Source organism: Pygocentrus nattereri, chromosome 5, assembly GCF_015220715.1.
Source record: "Pygocentrus nattereri isolate fPygNat1 chromosome 5, fPygNat1.pri, whole genome shotgun sequence".
Taxonomy (NCBI): domain Eukaryota; kingdom Metazoa; phylum Chordata; class Actinopteri; order Characiformes; family Serrasalmidae; genus Pygocentrus; species Pygocentrus nattereri.
In genome coordinates, this window is record NC_051215.1 from 30,765,019 (window position 1) to 30,787,953 (window position 22,935).

The 22,935-nt window shown below is 39.0% G+C and overlaps 1 protein-coding gene across 1 annotated transcript in view; it reads right to left on the reverse strand.

The window, feature by feature from the left end:
• Window positions 1–13,190: 13,190 nt before the first annotated feature.
• The window catches only part of camkmt (calmodulin-lysine N-methyltransferase), a 168,971-nt gene continuing 159,226 nt past the window's right edge, over window positions 13,191–22,935 (reverse strand). Inside the window, exon 11 of the mRNA XM_017690589.2 lies at window positions 13,191–16,090. Coding sequence (XP_017546078.1) covers window positions 15,998–16,090 — 93 coding nt within the window. The 3' untranslated portion in view covers window positions 13,191–15,997. The remainder of the gene's footprint in view (window positions 16,091–22,935) is intronic.

The following is a 22,935-nucleotide window of genomic DNA, read 5'->3' on the forward strand; positions in this document are numbered from 1 at the left end:
AAAATGACAAGCACTCCAAAGAGGACACGAAGGACAACTGAGAAAGTGTCATCTTTTCTTCTCTCGCTGCGATGTCTTGTTCGATAAAGGAGCAGCAGAGGGAACAAAAGGAACAATAAGGAGAGAGAAAGAGGGAGAGATAGAGAGAGAATCCACACCATACGGTAGAGAGACACCGCACTGACATCTGAATTACATTTTAGGCGTGTGAGGAGAAAGAAAGGGAGAAATAACTGTGTCTCGAATGTTTATTTAACTTCGGCTTTGTCTTGTCACTCAAGCGCCCAGAGCAGCAGCTCAAATGGGCATGTATACATTGGAAGGTGCACAGATAACTGACAGACTGTGTGTACATATTGCAGGTTCAGGTGCCAAAGTGGCACCGCTGACATTTATATCGTTTAACTTCACTGACATTTTACCCCACTGCACTGAATGTATGCCACTATCTTTACATGCCATATCTCATCTCGCACTGCACTGGGGGATGTGTCAAAAAGGACATTTGTAGTGTACATATAACAATAATATAAAGATTTCTGGTTGATTAGTCCAGTATATTTTCAGATATTATCAGTGCCGTAGAACGCAGCCAGATAGGGAATCCTAGCCTGTTTAAATTTCTAAGGCAACAGTGAGATAATCATAGTTTTCTGCTGTCTTTCTCACTTAAATGCCTTCCAGTTATTTTGATCTGAATCAGTATTGGGATTACATTTTAAATCGTGTGAATATTTCTACTACTAGCATTCTTTATATGAGAGTAAATTGAAGGTAAGAGCAGTTAGTTCCATCCTGAGGACTCAGATATGACTGACATAGTAGTTTCATAGTTATTCAATAATTGATATGGTTACAGCATAATAAATCTATTACTTAACAAGGTGACACTTTATTTTCAGTGGTCATTTTAGATGAAACAAACACTCAACAGACTCTCAGTCAAAAACATATGAGGGTTAGGATTAGGGTTTGGGTTGAGGTTAAGGTTAGAGCCAGGGTTAGGTTTTGTGTAATGGAAGTCACATATTAACAGTACACATTAACATTATCATCTACTTAATGTATCAACAGAACAAGTTATTAACATCAATATATTCAGATGCTTCCCCACTGCTACAACACTGGTATGTTGATGTGTTACTGATAATCCTGTTAAGAGTTTATTAATTATCTACAAAGGTCTACTCCAATTACAGTGCTACCCTCAATAAAAAAAGTTTGTTTTCTTTCCTAATAATTAATAAACAGAGGTAGATTTATTGATATGCCATGCATATATCCATCCATCCCTCCATCCCTTTATGGTCATATGCAGAGGTTTGGACACCCCTGGTCAAAGTAAATGTTTTGTTGACTTTCAGAGAACATATTTCTGCACAATTTAAATGCACATAGATGCTGAATTTAACATCAGGAAAAACAAGACAACAACAAAGTAAAATGTGGCTTGTCCAATGTTATGGCACAACTTATATTTTGTTTCATTTCTTTCAAGATTTGAAATTCAGCAAATAAGTAGAAAATGTGCGCTTAAATCTGCATTAAAAAATAAAAGTTTAGGTGTGTTCTCTATTTATCCATCTGTCTATCTATCTATAGATAGCTATTTCTCCATACCTCCATCCATCAATTAAACATGATGCACATAATCAGAATAAATCAATTTGCCAGTGTTAGCCAGTTGGTTCATTTTCACTTAGTCAACTGTTGCCTAACAAACTAATAAACAATTTACATATAAACTATTAAAAGAAGCAGAACACCAAATTATGCCTAAAAATAAGGCTAATAATAAGCCTAGTAATAATAAAGCCTAGGAGTCCATGATTACAGTTGGATTCAGTCCACCAGCAAACTCCTTCACATCCCCACTCTGCTTTTCCAGCCTGTCTAAATCACTGCATAATAAATGGAGCTACAGCGATGAATAGAGAAATTAAATTTAAAGAGCAGCAGCGCTGGCTGTTAAATGTGATGACATTTCCTGCTAGTAAGATAAGCATTAAGTCATGATGAAACAATAAATAATTGATAGCTATCATAGTAGGCAAAATACTTAATTTCACTTTCTTAAAATCTGAAGGCCCCAGCGTGTAAAGGAAGAGGGCTGGCAGGGTGAGCCGCTCTGGCTGAAATGGCACGTTTGGTGACACTGTATCAGCGCACAGCAGGGCCAAATTATCAATGAAATAAAACTGGGTTATGAGACAGGTATGCTGATTGTCTCCTTAAACCCCCCCCCCCAACCTCCCCAGCACACACACATACACATATGGCGCAAAGAAACCCAAAGTCTGACATCTCAACCCCCACACAACCTCATTACAACCTTTCAACAAAGGTTAGCACCTGAAGGCACTCTGACTGTGCTTTGATGGCTCTGGGTCTAAAAATGTCAGTTAGACGGCCCCCTCATGTCAGCACCAGCTCCATCACACTCTCTCTCTCTCTCTCTCTGTGCACTTCTGCGCTTTTCTCCTGCTCCCACACTTATTTGGGAGTAATTTTATGTGCCAGCGTGGCACATAATACACTTTTAATGGACAGCTAATTCTCTGCCATTAATTTGTCAACATGATTACTGGATCTGCCGTCTCAGCGCAGGCAAAGTCTGGGCTCTTTTTAAGTACATACAAGACATTAATGTGTTTCTATTCAGGTTTACATCAAGGGACGTCAGAGATTTACATAATGCGGCCATTGAGGTCCATGACAGCCCCCTTCTCTCCCGAGCTCGTTTTTCCTTGACTTGATTTCTTCCTTACAAAAAAAGGCTCTCTGAGCTCTCGAGCTTGGCTCAGCTGAATGCTGCCATTACTCTGAGACGGGGACATGACCAGAGCTGTGGAGGAAGGATGTAGAGGGAAGAGGGTGAAAGAAGACCGCATAGCCTCTTGAGTGGACTAGCATTATTTTAACATTTAACATTTGCTAGTAGACCATTTTACTGAAGCATACAGAGGTGGGTAAAGGAGCCTGAACTCATACTCGAGTAAAAGTTCTGTTAGAAATAATGACTTAAGTGAAAGTTTCCAATAAGAAACTTGACTCAAAGTAGCAGATCAAAAAAAAGTACTGAGTAATGTATAGAACTGGAGCAGAACGTTTTCGTGTTCTCAGCATCTGCGTAAGAACTGAAGTTTCTTAGGCTCTTTTCTTCTCTTTTTGATATACTCTTGGTTTAAAATAGAATGAGAGCGCTCAATAGGCAGCAGTGCGACCGTTCAGAAAACCAACATAATGAATTTAAACAGAAAGAAAAGCAATTGGAGGAGAGCAGGGCACATCCTAAAATATTGTTTTTCACAAAATAATGTTTAAAATGTTTATACATTAACTTATACATTATAAACGAATATTTATTAACATTATACCCCCTAGGCGACCTAGAGGGAGAAGCAGCATAGAAGGTGTGTGGGTGTGTGTGTACTGCATTATATATCATCTATAAGACAAACAGTTCAACTGACAGATATACACACACATAAAATTATATGTGAACACTGACATGAGACTGTATGTCAAACAGTGACAGATTTATTTTAGTCCATTGAGAGACAGAAGATAAAAACATCATGCATCAGTAAAATATGGAACACTATCTAAATAACGTTTAGACAGATTTTACCAAGTGTCAATTTCATTAATATACTTATTTAAAACTAAAATACTAACATCTGAAAGATACTAATAAAATAGATGTAGAAATCCCTGTTTTCTCTTTTTCATCTTAAAATCTGTGTAAAATATATGGAACAAAAAGGCATAATCTACGTAATTTTTCTTCATTTACTAAGGTTAGCTTAGTTGTAACACCGTGTAACAATTAACTCTGCAGTACAGGGGCTGTTCTTAAGCCCAGCTAGCACTTGCTGTGAGCTTGTCACCTGCTTCAGAATGTGCTATGCTGTAGGCTGCGCAATGTTGATTAAAGTAATATGAAGTTGGATTATGTGGTTTACACAAACAGCTCAGTAACCAAAAAAGAATTTGGGTTGAAAAAATTGCACACATGCCCTGAAAACAGGCTTCGGCACAGATCTCTTTAGAGCGCTGACGATTCCTAAATTTTTGCAGGAGACATTGGCTGGGAAATGGCCAGAGCCACACACTACTTCACCTTGTATAACAACATAAAAAATCTGTGTTAAATTGTGCCCTGTGTTAGGTTGCTCCCTGTGCTCCCCTGTTAAATAAAAGACTAAAATGTAAAAAGTACACTTTCCATACAAACACAACTGAATAAGTAAAACTACATATAATTTGAAAAAACTCATGAAGGGAAAAAGCCATCAGTTTCTTTACTTGAGTACATGTAACAGTAAACATAACTCCATCACTCTTTAATTGTAACTCTCTGGTTCACTCTTAGATCATATGAGTGATTTTAACCATCATAGCTTCAAATAGGCTAACCTGATGAAGGTCAACTTGGGTTAAATGTGAGCATAAGTACGGTGCCTTTTGAAGTCCAGGCCTAACTTAATATTGACATGAGTGCTCCCTTCCACTTACTGGTGCTTCTTTCCATCACAAATAAATGGGTATTTCTGGTCAGGCTTTTGGTAAAGTGGTCAATTTTTCCAGAGTTTTCCTTTATTCCCCCCATGTGATCTACTCATTGTGAGCATTTACTCAGTTTTACATCACATGCTTCAAAACACTGTGGCTACATCCAAAGTCACATACTGCTATACTACACATACTACGCTAATGAAGGGACTTCTATTGGTGGTATCCTATCTTTGACATACTAGTATGAAAGTATGCAGGTCTGGATATAGCCTATATGTCCAGAAGTCTGGAAACACCTGCTTGGCCAGCATTTCCTCTGAGTAATAACAGAAAGTTTGGGGCGGGGACTTTATACTCCTCTAGCTGACACTTGGTACTGGACATGGTAACCCTAGGCTCATTTGTGGCTGCTCCAGAGCTTCTTGTTCTATTGATCAGTGCTTTTCTGTGGAGATTATACAAGTTGCACAGTGTCAGCAATGGGTGCACCTTAAAGTAACTACATTCACTAGTTAGAAGGGTGGATACTTTTGGACATGTACTGCATGTATCGGCACAGGCCACAAGCTGTTACTACCTAAGGTTCAGTGTGAACCCATCCTAAACCCATTGCTGAGGAGCCCACCTCACATGAAAGCACTTCAGAACTCTGCACAGGTCACAGCTATGAGCACAGCCTTAAACCTCATAACAAGCCAACCCAGGAAACACAACCTCTTCTGGCAGGAAGTTAACAAGGCGACAGACTCATAGATCAAAAAAAAGTCCCTCTGCTCAGGTTTTGGCTAGACGAAGCACATATACACACTGGATTGTTTTTGCCGGCAGTTGGACTCTTCCTGAGGAGCTGTCTTTGATGTACGGAAAAAAATGAGGTTGATGGCTGGGTCAGAAAGAAGCAGGTCCTCCTCCTCTCACGCCACTGTGATGTACGAATACAAGCAGCATTTAAATTAGTTTATTATTCAGTACTTATAATGGAGATGCTACACCAGTGAATAAAAGTGTAAAATAACATCATGTCATAGACAATTCAGCAGCTTTTCTGTTTAGAACGATGATATATTTTACTCATTTGATGTTCACTTTTGGTGACAAACCCATTAATGGTACTGTCATAAATCATACCTTGTTAATTCTTACTTGATAAGGGATTGTTTTGTTTCATATCATGTAGTTTTAGAATTTTAGTTTAGATCATATGATCATTATCATAATTTGGTGTATACATAAAAACAATTTACAGACATTTTGAATGCTGCATATCTGTAACAATTTTGGAAATTAATCATAGCACAGCACTAATATTTCTTGTATCTACAGTCACATGCAAAAGTTTGAACAGCCCTCATCAAATGACATGGTTGATTTTCTAAGTGAAAATAAGTTAATACAAATCGTATGTTTGCTTGTTTATTTATTGACTGAATGAATGATTGCTAAACTCAACATGCTGGAAAAAATGAAACTGAAACTTCTGCACAGGCAACATTTAATATATTTAACTTCTTCAAGAAAATGACCAGTAATTGTACATTAAAATGTATAAGGTGTGTTTTCTGTAGGGGATGTTTAACTTCTTTTCACTTAGAAAATGAACAAAATGTAATTTGACTGGGGTGCCCAAACGTTTGCATATGACTGTATATCATGATATAAAAAGGACATTTATAAGTGTTTAATTTATAAGTGTTTTGGAATGAAATCCTTCATATGAACTAATGCATCCAACATTTTCTCACCACAAAGGCATTTTTACATTTTTGTTTTCAGATTTTATGCCAATCTGATTTAAATGCTTAATCTGCAGTGACCCGTATTGTGGTCCACACTTGCCTGCTTGACATATTAGTTTTCTAGTGGCTATTGGTGTATTTGTACTGAATTTTAAGCTTTAGATGAATAGCTGGATAAGGAGAATAAAGTAATGACTTTAAAGAGTTAAAGTCAGTATGTGTATTTACAGGAAGTACAATGGAAGTGTATTTTACTGTGAATCAGGGCTAAATATTTAAATGTGCAAGTCATAAATCATAGTAAAACTTATAGACAAGCTTTCATTGACTGATTCTTTGAATTGTGCTGAACACATCACAGCTTGTATTGCTAATAGGAAAGACACTTACTTTAAATATTGCTTAAAATATTGGCAGCATAAACATTTGGAAATGAGGATTAACCCTGGTTGTTGCACAAGCAGAATATACCCAGTATATCACCAGTATATCATCTTAAAAACTTTAAAAATTAAAAAAAAACTTTTTTCCTCATTTTTTTTCTCATCTTTTGAGCACAGCAATTATCCTTTATATTGTGTGAACATTTTGGACACATAGAGCCAGAATTATTTGAAATAAAACCTCTTTAACACAAAGAATGAGATTTTTGCCTTCTCCTGTAAAGTTACCATTTTTGAGATACACATTTTTTGATGTATAAAGGGAAAAGTCACATTAATTTTATGACTGTGACTCATAACATTTTCTTTTATTTTTATGTTTTTATTCAATGGGCCTTATCACTAACTTTGTATATTTTGACCCTGTCATAGTGACCCAGAGTTGACCTCCAGCCATCACTTCCCAGCACCCTCTATGGTTGCTGGTCACTGTTTCTTGCCCTGCTCTCAGGGTAATGCCTCTGCTTGGGCTCTACACACTATTTTCCAGAAAGAACACCAACAACAATATCTTTTGCAGTCCTATCATTAACTAAAGTTATCTATATGTGTACCAACATGAGCCGCACTGAGGAGACGCTATATGTCCGGCTTGGCTTTCTAGCTGTTTTTATTATAAAACCAAGGTTTATGACATTCAACTGAACATGACTACTTAAGAACGAGCAGTAATTGTGTGACAGGCTAAAGCTTCAGGTTCTCTTATGTTGACAGTGAGTCGACGCTATCAATTAGAGAAACTGTGGGACCCTAATTAACGGCATCAAACAGTTAATTAATACGAGCAGTGTGAGTTAATCTGCTGCGCAGCCTGCTGCATGTAGTATGGCATGGAACGCAATTTGTATAATCCAGGCCATGGCACAAAGCATGGCGTAATCTACACAGAGAAAGACAACAAGCAGGAATTTGCATGCCAGACACAAGGCTTAGACCCAGCGAAGCTCTACAGGCTACTGGTTAGCTGATCTGCACTCACTCAGCCAGAGACAGCAGCTAAGACTTTCTGTGTAAGCGTATGAGCGACAGAAGGTAAGAGTAAGATTTGATGGCAGTGCACATCGCTGCCTCGTTGACCTTCAGAAAAAGGAACTGACCCTCTTAGTGCTTAGCAGGCCACTTGTGAGAGGAAGAGGCTTGTTGACCAATCGCAGAGCCTGAAAAGGATGAGAGCCTTGGGGGCATTCACATGGTCCCCTTGGAGACCGAGAGAAGCCAAGAGGACTTGACGCCACTAGTTCCTGTGAAATAGCTCGGGCACCTAGGACATGTACATATCCTGTACAATCATAGTTACATTGTGGCTAAATAGAAATGACTCATTTCTAAAGTGGTCAAACAATAAAACACAAAGCAGTCACAGCAAGCTTTTTTTCAGAGCTCTGTCATCACTGTGGCTGAATAAAGAATAAACATCATGAAGAATCAATCAATAAAACATACACTACCCGAGTTCCACTGCCTCTTGAGCTGCTTGGCTCTTATATAAAAAGCTTAATGTCAAATGCAGGTGAATGTAGCAGTCATGCAGTGTGATGGAGAGGTAGCTCTGTAAGAGCACTCCTTCGGTGGACCATTCAAGACCCTCGGTCCAAAGAGGCTTACTTCGCAACTGTCAAATGAGCGCTTTAGGTTTGAAAGAGTTTGCAAAACTACATTCTTAAAAACGAAAGGCTCCTAAATGGTTATTGGCTTAGATGAACAGTTCTAGAAACAATCTTTAATTGATATATGTTTACATTATGCGGAGGTCCTTTAAATTTCGAAACCTCCTTTACAACAATGCTTCGCTAGACAGGCATCCATCTAAAGGTTCCTTAGGCTCTTTCTGAAGGCCCTCTAGTGGCCATTCTGCTGGTGGAATGGAAATTGACCTTTTTTTCACCAATTTAGTCGCACCAATTCCACACTAGTTATATCTCCCCCAATCACACAATACCACCAGCACTAGGAGGGTGAAGACTAGCACAGGCTTCCTCCGAGACCTGTGAAGTGTCACATGTTTTCGACCTGACACTTATACAATGTTACTGGACAGCTGAACGTGTTTGGACGAAAGCTCTGAATGCCAGATCTGTTACATCAGCTAACAGACGCCTGGGCTGGCTAGCATCGTGCTGCGTAATGCTAGCGAGTGCAAGCGAGGCCAATCCTGCCTCGGACTCCTGGCCACTGATTGCTGTAGCATCTCCGATTATCTAACTCGCGACCTCCGGATGCTTAGATGGTTGCACCACTTGAGAGCCCTGAAACTACTTTTTTTTTTTTTTTTTTAAACCTGTCATGTCTGGCCACTGAAATCCGCTTTTAAAAAATGACACGGTTGCCTCTGTGTGTAAAATTGAGCTGCTAGGTAGCAATGCTGGTGAAAGGGGAGGGGGTGAGAGCCCTGCTGTGAAAACAACGCACACCTCTCCACATAGACAGTCCTGCTAAAATGAAACTGCAGCTTATGATGTCATATTAAACAATCATGGACAGCTGCTAATCTAAATAAAATAGCTTTTAAACAAAATAAACACTTTAGAAACGTTGACTTGCTTGCTCACCTAAAAAGATGAAAATCCAGTTTGCGTCCAGCTTCACAAATGTCCATCAAAATATATTCTCTTTGTTATTGAAGGCAAAAATGCATAAGTCAAAGGAGGAACCTCCTCCAAACTGGTGGAAATTGTAATTTATGGCTACTGTGAAAAAAGATTGGGAAAGTGGTTCTACGGCATCGCTCCATGGAACACTTTCTGGCATCTCCATCTTTTAAAAGAGTACAGAGCAGCAGTGTATATAATTTGTGCATCTCCTGCATCGCCATAGCAGTCAGGAGTAACTGAAATCTGAAATTCAGCCCAGCTCCAAAATATGTCATCTATTTTATATCTGCTACAGCATCTTTCAAGAGCAAACTTTACCAAAGTACTTCACCTCATCATACCTACCATATATGATGCTCAAAAAAAAGGTTTTACGGAATCTTACTGAAGATGCAGCCATGGAAATGACCTTGCAGATACAGCAGTGTTGACAAACATGCCTGATACAGTCTGTTCATCTCCATCAGTGAGGTTCTCTCAGTGGAGGACGTGCAGGAGTGAAGGTAATTCAGGTTCCTCGGGCTGCTAGCAGGAGTGAAGTATTTCCTGCCCTGCTGCCAACACTCAGAGATGCTTTCAGCTCCTCTCTGTTCTGCTCGACGAAGGGAAACCTTTTAAAAAGAAAGTAAGAATTTCGAGGACAGAGATTTTAAAATCTACTTCCTCAATAAAAAAAAGTTCACCAAAAGCATTTAAAAAAATCATGTTGGAGAGGAAGAATGTGAGCTTTTACTGCTTTTCGAATCAAGGACGAGTGGTTGGGGGGGTGCAGGAGTGGAGCGCAGAATTTGGGAAGTGAGTGCAGCAGCGTTGAGTCAGAACACTTTGGAGCTCAAAGCACAGCCACGGAATTAGTCATAATTCTCAGAAGAGGTCAACTGCAGAAAACTTGAAGTGACCTAGAGGAAAAGAAATATCGGAGTAATTTTAGACCATTTTATTTGGTCCATTCAAGATGAAATTTTAATGTAAAGGAAAGGGAAACTAGAATATTTTAATTATGCATAGAAGTAAAATGCTAAAAATTAAGAAGCACTAAAAATAATAATAAGAACAAAAGTAACTACTCCTCTGTTTCATTACATGCACTGCATTATGCGATCTGATCCATTATTTGTTTAAAATATGCCTTATTAACACTGAGTCGAAGTTGAGTAATTTAAGGTTGTAGCTTTAATAATTTTTGCAAATAAACCTAGAAACAAAGTCCAGTCCTAAACTGGGACTGATGTACATGATATGAAGAGCTGTGTGTCTGTCAGAATTGTGGAATTAATTTATTGCAGTTCTCTGCTAAGTTTTTTTTTTTTGTTTGTTTTGTTTTAGTTTGTTTGTTTTAAAAGAAATGTTAAGTTAGATGGTGCTGTGCAACAGAATTCTAGACTTAGTCTTGTAGTTAGTCTTTAAGGATGTGGAACACTCAGCTCATTATTATTTCTAAAATATTCAAACTACCAAGAGTAACCAGCATCTGATCACCTGTCTCCAGAACCAAGCCCAAGTCTGCACTTTCAGAAATAAAGGTAGTAAACTGTCACTGGGGCAGTGCCCAGTCACTGGGATCGTGCCCTCAAGGGTACATCTCAGTACATCTAGTCAGGGAACAGAATTGTACCATAATCCACTGAAATGATATTTCGTCTCCAGGCCTTTTATTTTATTGCTGTTTTAAAACATTAGGTTATGAAATGGTACAAATATGTGCTTTTCACCTGGAAAAACCTATTTAAGGTTCACAACTGAACCTTAAAGCCACTGTTGTACGTTTGAGGGAATCTGTCTGTCCGTCTGTCTGTCTACTTTGTATTTAGCATTAGAGCAAAATCCCACTTCTTAACATTTCCTGTGTTTCCAGTTCAATTCAGTCTGATTTTGGCTTCAAATATATGCAAATTAATTCTAAGAACAAATTTTCAGTTTAGTGGAATTTGACAACACTACTCTCACCTATAGCATCCAGTCTTTTACAGTATGCAGAAGTTTAAACACCCCCATCAAATCATGTTTTTGTAAGTAAAAACAAGTTAAACATTACAGAGAGCATGCTTAAATTTTACTGCATAATTTGTTTTATACATATTGGACAAAAATAAAACAAAATATAAAATGCACCGAAACTTCTACACAAGTCATATTTTGTTTTTTTTTCCCCTAATATGTTAAATTCAGTAAATAAATAGTAATTGTGTATTCAAATGTGCAGAAGTGTGTCTGTAGAGGATGTCTTAACTGATTTCCACTTAGAAAATCAATGTGTCGTTGACCAGCAGTGCCCAGACCCTTGAATACGACTGTGTGATACATATTTGTATGTTTTTTATTCATTCTTTCAGAAAAGAATGGTGTTAGCACTGCTGCGTGAACAAGTCTGTGAATAAGGTAAGGAGAGATAAAATGGCCACCTGAGCCACCGCAACCCGTTCCGTATCAGCGCTGACTCTTTGACCTGGCGCTGCTGACCTGAACCCATGACTACACAACATGGTGCTCGCTGTGTGTCTGTGGGTGTTTGTGCAGAAAGTCATGCATCAGTGGGAGGAACCTGAGCCAAGCGTGCTGCCAGCTGCCCCAACAGCAATCAAATCTCCCACAATAACCCCTCCATATTCGCCACTGCTGGACATTTTAATGGAAACTAGGCATAAAATGCATGAGCAAACAAACTAATTGAGAATTTCCATTTCTACTTCTAACGCATTCATACGGCGCCACCTTGGAGTGCATTCAAGCAATTTGCGCAGTGTAGATGGAACTAATTCAAAGCTCCATCTAGCTCCATGCACTAGTGGAAAATATGGCAGCCTGCATGAAACACGCATGTAGTTCATTTTTAAATGGCTGCCCTCTCTTGGTCGGTTAACAGCGCCTGCTCACCGCATCTCTCTGCATCTTGACACAGCACACTGAGCCTAATCGCACATAATTGGGTGGGTGGGACAGGGGGCCGGCCCAGGCTTTGTGTGCAAAGGGCAAGTGGTCAAGTTAATGGGGCCCTTGTACGGAACATGGAGCTCGCTCTCTTTCTCTCTCTCTCCATTTCTCCCTCCCTGGCTCCAGCAGGATGGAGGGAGGGGAGAACAGACCTCTTTCAAATCTCAAAAGACAGAGAGGGGGCACTCGTTTCCCCCTCCCTCCACCAGCAGTAGCCTCTATAACCGAGGCCTGTGCTTTAGGCCGCTTGGTTGCTCCTATAGCTGAGCAGGCAGAGTTCAGGAGGAGGGCTTCCGCTGAGACTTAACTCTGACACTGAAACTTTATGCTTTAATCTACTACACTAACATAAACTAACATAAAACATATGTTTTAATCTAATACACTGCACAATCTAGAACTTAATTTTACATAAGAAGTAAAAAAGAACAATAAAAAGCTGCATGTATTGCCATAATTCATCTCAGTTCCACAACAGACAACAACAAATAAATGGAAAAGCAAGTTTTAAAAAAAGAATTAAATAAATAAACAATAAAAAATCTGGATTAAAAAAAGTGTCCATTTACACACACACACACACAAATTAAATGAAAAAGGAAGCTCTAGCAAATCAGCATCTAAACCATTCAATTCTTATGTTGAAATAGGCCACAGATTTATATGAATTTTTATATATGAAAATCATAAAAAAATAATAATAATCACCGCAATTAAACAACTGGTGACCTGTCCAGGGTGTATCCTGCCTTCCGCCCGATGACCGCTGGGATAGGCTCCAGCCCCCCCCCCCCCCCCGCGACCTTGAGGGAGAAGTGGCTTAGAAAATGGATGGATGGGCCGAGCGCAATTAAACAATGTTGATAAACCCAGAAACTGCAACTTTGTCTTTGTGCGCCGTATGTTGTATCAAATAAATCGGTGACAAAGCTAAAATAATATTTGTTGAAAAATGGCACTGGACACAAAACTGTTTCAAATAATGATTTAATCACAGTAATTACAACCACCTGCTCCATTAGTGTAAAACAATCACTTTGGACTCATCTGTGTATCGGGTAGGAAATACAGTCACAGTGCAGAAGCACACAGCTCAGAAAAAACAAAGCCAAAAAAAAGAAAAAAAGTCAAACAAAACAAAATGATTAGAAAAACTCAAACCAATAGAAACTCAGACAATCTGAGTCAGAAGCAGCTCAGCGTAAACTGCTGAAAGTGGGGCACCAGTGAATACTTAGACTACACAGACTGAGATTTATGATAATACTTTTCTTAAAGTGATCTTGATATGATACCTTGACTGATATAATCACATACAGACCCTGTGAAACTTAATACAGTGTGTATAAAGATTTATGATGACTGATATGTCAATATGTATCAGATAATTGGAAAATTGATATAATTAACACTGTAATGCACCTTTTATTTCCTTCTCTCCATAACAGATCATTCCATCGAAATACTAAAAACGTAACGCCTCCTCTATCTTGCACAGTCGGTGAACCTTAAATTCATTCTGATTCTGCATTGTGCTGAATACAGCCTGTTAAACACACAGCACTCCATACAGTGTTGATGGTCTTTCTGTGAGCTTTTGTAATACCCTATGTTAACCAAACATATTCTCACAGGACTCAGATATGGGCAGTGAGAGTGGGTCACAGTGAAGCAAGTGCTCTAGACTCTCCCCTCCTCCACAAAGCCTTTAGTGTCAAGCTTGAAGCACACTATAGATGTAACATCACTAGACCATATTTATGTTTGTCAACTGGTCAGTGTTGTAGGATGAATAGAATGTGCTATGCAGAGTTACATTAAAATAATTATGCTTGGGATACATAATTAGGCCTATACGCATTATACAATGAGCCATGGCATTAAAGGGAATTCCACTGATTTTTCAATTTTCTTCTACTGAATGTCTCTAAAAGCTTCTTCACAGAAAGTGATTACATGAAATGGTTACGAATGTGCAGCATGTCTGAGACACTGTTTTATGGTAGTCAGTGTCAGAGGTAAAGCAGTAGAAAGTAATGTGTTACAATAAAATAAGCACTTTTTTCTGTAACAAAACAGTGTAATCACAGTTCTTGGAATCACATCACAGTTACTGATTTAGGAATTTCGTCACTTTTCTTACTCATATTTCTCAAAGAACAGTGTTAATTATGGCTAATTCATTTTAAACCATCATTATCTTAATGTAGATTATAGATTGTAACTATCCCTGTCTGTCCTTGTACAAAACTTGTGTGTGCATGTGCTGCCTCCTCAGCGTGACTTTGATTGTGAATAAGAGCAGCACAGCGCGAGTGCCGTAAACTCGGTGAGCAGTCTGTCGAAGCATCTAAACACACTAATACGAAACTGAGGGACAAAGAATTTACTTAGAGGCAGTTGCTTCTGGGGCCTTTTCAGAGGCCAGGTGAAATGTTTTCAAACAGCATCAGCTAAATTTGTCATTTTTTTCAAGCATAACTGGCCTTTTAACACATTTTAAATGATGTTTACTGTGATTGGCTATTTCTTTCTAAATGTACTAAAGTACTAAAATGATCAGGTTCTCTCTTGTACTTTCCAATTAGACCAAACTTTTGATAGAGTAACACAGAAGCAAACAATAAAACATCTAAATATAATAAGTAACAAGTAAAGTAATCCCATCACAGAGTAATGAGATGAGTAATCAGTTATTTGTAATGGATTATTTTTGTGAGTAATTAACTTTTTTTTTTCTTTTTACTCTTTTGGGCCTAAAACCATTTTTTAATCCATAATGTAAAACTCATCCAAAATGTACCAGAGAGCACTGCTGTCAGAACAAAATCTTGTATCTCCAATATGATAACTCTATAGGAGAAAGAAAAAACATATATTACTTTTAATGTCAATGGAACCAGATTTCTTTCCAGGTCATTTTAGGCCATTTCTTTTGGTCAGATCCCCATAAAATCTACACACAATGTCAAGGACAACAACAACAAAAAGACAAATTTTCAAATTATACCAAAAACTGAAAAATTACAAAAATGGAGAGCGAGGTTTTGCTCCGCCAGCAGCGATTATGCAGGGCACTGTAAGGCAAAATAGCCATCAAAGAAAGCTTATTTTCTCAGATGTACCATTATTTTACCATCATCAACATTACACATGAAACTCAGAAGATATGTGTGCATACACTGGTCATTTGGGATAATAAACAAAATAGATATATTTGCATTACGGTGCATTATGGCGGTTTCTATCACCACCCCCTTAATGAAATCAGTCGGTTTCTCTGAAATGCACCATTTCACATCAAACCACTCTGAATTACTTCATTTACATCTCAACAACTGGATTATGCAAAAATTTTGAAGAATCAGTGGAACCCCACTATAAGTTAACATCCGCTATAAGTTAATGACTCAAAATTGCTGACATGCACTTCAGCATTGATATTTCTGTTATGCTGAATACGTCTGGAAGTACTCAGCGAGTTTGTGAGGATGGCTGTGTTCCATGTGGCCATGTCTCTGTTTAAAGATTTCACACATTTTTCATCGCACAGTAACAAGGTCAGGCATGAGTTCACACACCAACTCAGTCACATACACTACGACATACATTCACACACATTCTTACAAATACACACACTCTCTCACTCCCACTCGCTTACAATACCCAAAAAACGTTGTGGTTAAAGGAGTGAAAAAGGCTAGGTTGAATAAACCCCTGGAGGTCACAGTGGCAGAGCCAGCGGGTGGCACAGCAGGGCAGGCTGGCACTGCCAGGCTCACAGCAGGCCTGGGCTTGGTCTGTGGGTGAGCGTGAGCAGCACAGGATAGTGGATGTTCTCATCGTACACGTCCTTCCCTTCAGTTTTCATCTGAAACACACACACAACAAAGATCAACAAGGATCCTGAGAAGTTACGCAGTCACTTTGTTTGATCTACATTTTTCCTGCATTTTATTTTTTTTCCTGAGATCCACTTCTTGTGTTTATGAGATATGTAAGCCAACCAGTTTTACCATTTTCCAACCTCTCTTTATCCCTTATAATGACTTTGTTTAGAATTAGTTGTCCTTACTTTGCCTTCAAGACTTGCATACAAACAATGTCTCTTCTAACTGGTTCCACTGTATTGTGCCTCATTCAGAAAGCAGGTCAGGTTGAAACATTCCTTATAACTTAAGTGTAAATGGGCTAAACTGCTGTAGGCTGAACAGATGTATGTTAATGTGTTTGTTTTTGGTGAAATCACAAACACAGTGAGTTCAAAATGGACTGTTTTGTCACTTAGGGACTGAGGAATGAGCAGTGTATTTCAAAACGTGGTGATGATACAGACACAGGCCCTTTAAAGTGACAATTCAGCTAAAAATTCACAGCGGTCCTACTTACCCAAAATGTAGTCGTGGGTAATGTCCAAAATTTCTGTATTGAAGCTATGAGGCTAATGCAGCTTAGAAGTATTGGAAGCTTATCACTGATCAGTCAGCACTGTGTAAACCATGGCACATTGTTTATATGGTTTCTGACACTGTTTGACCTACTGTGATCGATACAAATGCACAAACATACAATTCTTCTTCTTTCGGCTGCTCCCTTTAGGGGTCGCCACAGCGGATCACCTGCCTCCATCTTGCCCTATCAATTGCCTCCTCTACTTTCACATCCACCATCTCCATGTCCACCTTCACTACATCCATAAACCTTCTCTGAGGTCTACCTCTTCTCCTTCTACCCGGCAGATCCATCTCTAACATTCTTTGCCCAATATATCCACTATTCCTCCTCAACACATGTCCAAACCATCTCAACCTGGCTTCTCTGGCTTTTCTCCAAACTGCTCCACCTTCACTGTCCCTCTGATCTGCTCATTTCTAATCTTGTCCATCCTGGTCACTCCCAACGAAAATCTCAGCATCTTCATCTCCGCCACCTTCAGCTCAGCTGCTTTAGACAGAGCCACAGTCTCCAAACCATACATCATAGCAGGACGCACTACTGTCTTGTAAACCTTCCCTTTCACTCTTGCTGCTATCCTTCTGTCACACATCAGCCCTGACATCCGTCTCCACCCACTTCATCCTGCCTGCACCCTCTTCTTCACCTCTTTTCTACACTGTCCATTGCTCTGGATGGTTGACCCAAGATATTTGAAGTCCTCCACCTTTACGACCTCTACTCCTTGCATCTTCACCTTTCCACCTGCCTCCCTCTCATTCACACACATGTATTCCGTCTTGTCTCTACTGACCTTCATTCCTTTCCTCTCCACTGCAAACCTCCACCTCTCAAGATTCTCTTCCACCTGCTCTCTACTCTCACCACAGATTACAATGTCATCTGCAAATATCATGGTCCATGGAGCCTCCTGCCTGACCTCATCTGTCAACCTGTCCATCACCATTGCAAACAAGAAGGGGCTCAAAGCTGATCCCTGATGTAACCCTACCTTCACCTTGAAACCATTTGTCACTCCAACTGCACACCTCACCACTGTCTCACTATCCTCATACATGTACTGCACCACCCTAACATACTTTTCAGCTACACCTGACTTCCTCATACATTACCACAGTTCCTGTCTTGGCACCCTATCATATGCCTTCTCTAGATCCACAAAAACTCAATGTAGCACCTTCTGACCTTCTCTGTACTTCTCTACCAACTCTCAATGCAAAAATTGCATCTGTGGTACTCTTTCTGGGCATGAAACCAAACTGCTGCTCACTGATCTGGACCTCTCGCCTTAGCTTTGCTTCAACAACTCTTTCCCATACCTTCATGGTGTGGCTCATCAACTTTATGCACAAACATACAATGCAGAGCTAAAACAGCAGCAGCATCATGAGGCCTGAACTGTATCTGTGCTTTGGTCATTTCTATAGATAACATTATGCCATAAAGTGTTAAAGGACTATTTGAGATCACTTAAAGCTCCAGTCAGTCCTTGTTTTCTGTCTATGTAGGTAAATATTGCTCTTGTGGGCACAAAATAAACATATTCAAAGCAAAGCATTAACTTTGCAATATGCAATAAATGTTGCCCCTGTTCCTATTTTATTGTTTTCAAAATGATGTTTAACTATTGTAAACTGTTCTCTGTCAACAGGCTCTGTTTTCCAGATACTCTTAAAGCTATCCTGGTGAAAAAAGACTAGCAGAAGTTTTCTAAATAATTTAGACTCATTTCTAACCCTCCTTTTTAAATGAAAGTCCTAGAAAAAGTTGTTTTCAAGCAGTTAAATTATATTTAATATCAAACAAGTTATTTGAGAAGTTTCAATCAAGTTTTCATTCTAACCATAGTATTAGATGCAGCACTGGTTTGTGTTGTGAATGACCTCCAGCTCACCACTGATGCGTAAAGCGCCTTTATTCTGGTCTTACTGAATCTTAGTGCAGCTTTTGATCAGCATAGGCCTCTCAGGCACTGTTTTAGAATGAATTAGACAGTTTTTGGTTTCACTGAGAAATCACTCATCAAAAAAGATAAAAAATAAAAAAAATCCCACAAGATATCCTATCAATTTTCATAGCTACGCTGATGACACATAATTATACATTTCCGTCCTTCTGATGATCAAGACTGTAGACAGACCAGCCAGCTGCGTGACAGATATTTCTCACTGGATGCCACAAAATGTTCTACAACTAAATCAAGAAAAAACTGAAATTCTGATCACTGGGACTAAAACTCAGAGAAAGCTGCTGCATGAGAAGCTTGGTTCTTTAGCTGCATATACAAAACCTGAAGCAGGAAACCTGGGTGTGATCTTAGATTTTAAACTCTGTTTTACCCTGAATGTAAATACAGACACTAAAGTAGCTTTTTTATCATTTGAGAAATATCTCTAAAATGCAGCCTTTTCTATCTCAGGGTGCCGCAGAGAAACCCGATCACGCATTTGTTACAGCAGAGTTGATCACTGTAATGTTCTTCTTACTGGACTTCCTAAGAAAACAATACATCCTCTACTTATAAAACGCAGCAGCACAGATACAAAAAAAGAGCTTATTTCACTCCCGTTGTAAAAGAACTGAACTGGCTGACTGTATTCTATGTTTCTTGGTATTTATTTTTTTAATCTGATCAGGTCATTGTCTTATATGATGTTAAATTAATACTAGAATACTAGAATATAATTTCTTATATTACTGTTAAGCCTCATCACATATTTGCCACCTGTAAAAAAAAAAAGTACAAACAAATAAAGATTTTTTTTATTTATTATTATTATTATTATTATTATTATTATTATTATTATTACCAAAAGTCAGCCTACTTCAAATAAAAGATCAAAAGGATAAAAAAGAATGTTTATTATAGCTTGATTTGCTCATGTGTACCAGGGGTGCCAATATTTGTGGAGGGCACTGTAAACAATATCTTCATCAATCACCATCAATCAACCTTAACCAAACGGTTCCCTTATGGTCTCTTTTGCTAGTTAAGTGAAAGAAGCTTACCAAGTGAAAGTTAACAACTAAGTAAAAGCAAACCTGGAGAGCATAACTTAGCTAGGGAGCTAGTTCATCTGTCTGCCTGTCGTTTGTCCATTCATTTGTTCATCTGGCTACGCCAGCATTCCTTGGATGCTGTATAGAGTATAAAAATCTTCTCTTCTTTAAGAAGCTGCCACATTATGCTTTTACTGAGTCGTAAATAAAGCAGGAAGATACTACAGCACCACCTGTATATGTAGAGCCTGCTTCACTCATTTCTCCTTGCTCATACTGTTGTATTTAGTGGTTTTTAAGCCATGCTTTATTCCTTTTCTGTTTTGTTTCTTTTTTCATTCAAAACTTGCTGGATGTTTGTACCAGTTTTTGTTTGTAACACGACTATGTAATAATTAAGCTGATGCATTTAAGCTCCCAATATTAGATATAGTAGCCTTGTAGCTCCAGTGCAATAATGCAGACACAAATGGATAACAAACATGTCCTGGCTGATCAGCCATATTTAAGTGTAAGGGACAAAGCGTGTAAAATGAAGTTTTGTAGAACTACCACTTTAATAATAACATGCAACAGCCAGCACCGATTTATTTGCATCTTGTTTGAACTCCTGTTGCTTCCACCCTTGTTACACATGGCTCATCTCAACAGCACCCGAGCCGCAGTGAGCAAACAGGGACAGGCACACTAACCGCTTCACAATGACTCATTTAGAGCTGAGGTGTCTGCATGAAGAACATCAGCAAACCCCTGTCGTGCTACAGGCCCCCAGGCTCCACTTTCTGCTAACAGCTGAAATGCAGCATTACTGCCACCCTCTTTCTCTCTGCCAGCAGGCCGGCTCGCTGCCCGGCAGCCCTGCCCTGTCCCAACCAATTGGCTTTCCCGCAGGCCGGCCCCGCACGCTCCTCCTCGAGCACTGTGCAATCCTGTTAGGAAAATCACAGCCTCCAAAACTGACATGCACACAGTGCTCAGAGAAGGCAGTGTGAAGCACATATATACAGGGAAGGAGAGAAATAAGCGCAACCAATAGTCAACAAACAGTGCTACAAAATTAACACAAACACATCTGGGCTGCATATTCACACTGAAGACATTCCAAATGGTGTAATCTACAGTGAACCAGAGCTGCACAAAAAAAGTGCATCACAGGAAAAAAATATCTTGGCAAGTGAAATCATTTTAAATCTACTCAATATTTCTAATGCTCTTTCTTTAGGAGACTGCTGTAAGATTATTCAACTACTTCTAGACATTTTTAGTAATAAAGTAATTATATCTATTGAAACTGTCTTATTTCATCATTGTTTGAAGTATTATTTGTTGAAACAAATAAAATGATCCGTCAATACAAAACAACCATAGAAAGAGGTGGAATAATCATATAATCTTCTTCCAACAGTCTCGTAATAAGAAACATCAGATACACTAAGTAGATTTAAAATGATTTCACTTTCCAGTGTCTTATTTTTTGCACTGAATAAATTAGGATTAAAGTATTCTGTGCAATTTCTTTGTGTCCCTGATGTTCAAGTAAAGACGCTGAATTTACAGGCTGTTTTTGCTGTGGAAAAAAAAAACCCAAAACAATTCTAGTTAATGTTGCCCGCCTTTGCTGTTTTGGCACTTGGCCTATCAGCTCTCATTTTCTTTTATTGGCTAGTAGCCCTAAACTGTTCTGTAGTTTGTTCACTTTATTTTTATGTGTAAAGTTCACCACAGTGTGATTACTAAAGGTAATCATACAGAACACGTGGCTACACAATTATATTAAATAAAGGCAGTCAATACTAATGTTTATTTCCCTACCGCCAGCACTCTGTTTAATTTTGTTGAACAGTTTTAGGATTATGCTTGGAATGTTTGCATTTCCAAGACAGGACATTTACACTACAACAGTAACTAAAACACCTGAAGTCGATCCATTTTATTACAATGTCTGTATCTGTATATCAGACTAGAGACTGATGACCAAAACAAATACTTGCATGTCAAATGTCAAAGTTAAAAGTGTTAGCAGCGCAATCAAGTTCACAAACTACAATCGACGCTAAAATCAAGGTCTCTGGTTTGGGGTTTGTGTATGATTTCCTTTGGTCACCTCAACCCTCTGCAATAAAATGTTACATTGAAAATTCATGTTTTTTTTTTTTTGCTACATTGTTTAAATTAAATTACATAATCGCATAGTTACATAATGAATTATGTCATTAGAATCTGCACTTTCATAATTCCTATGTTTTGTAAGAAATTATCAATTTCAAATTAACCCATGCTTTTGTTATTACTGTTATCTGAAACTTTGTGGTACCGCCCCCCTTTGGGCTGAGGCAACTCATCATTACAGAGTTCGGAATAACAGCACCTCCTATGGGTTGGGAGAGCTTGGACAGATCAGAGGGGGAAATAAAACTTGTCTACAGTAGATAAATGCACACTGTACTAACACCGTAATACCACATGTACACTCATCTCCAGCACACGCTCTCTCTCTCTCTCTCTCTCTCTCTCTCTCCTCTGGCTAGAGGAGGACGGGTGAAAGACTCCCCTCTTGCCCTTCATGTGTGTTATCTCTGCCTCCACCCTCTCTACACAGCGGCCGGTGGTTGAACCCATGACCCTTCAGTAATCAGGGCGGCCAGCCGGCCAACACTAAACCCACTGCAGGGACCAATACATTCACATTCAAATCCCACACCCCAGAGAGAGAGGGAGCGAGAGAGAGAGAGAGGGGGGGTGGCAGAGAGAGAGGGAGAGAGAGAGACAGAGGGGGGTTTAAGAAAGAAATTCATAAACAGAGAGTGATACAAGAAAGAAGCTTAGAGTGATAGAGAGAGACAGAGAGAGCGTGAGAAAGAGAGAGCGACAGACAGAAAGAGGATAAGAAGGAAGTCAGAAACTGTTAAGACAGTGATATAAGAAAGAAGCTTAGAGTGAGTGAGAGAGCGAGACAGACAGGGAGAGAGGACAGAAAGAAAAAGGTGAGTCAGAAGAGGAAAAAGTCAAAGAAAAGGGAGCAAGCAAGAAGGAAAAAGACAGTGAGAGCAAAAGAGAATAAAGAGAGAAAGAGGGAGGAATAAAAGCAAACTTTATAAAGTGTTAGACTGATATAGGACAAAAGCAGGGTGGGGGGAGAAAAAAAAATTAAAATGATAAATAAGAGAAAAAAGAATGAGAGGGAGAGAAAGAGGGAGGAATAAGAAGAGAACTTCAAAGTGTGAGATTGATAAAGGAAATAAGCTAAGGGTGAAAGAGAAG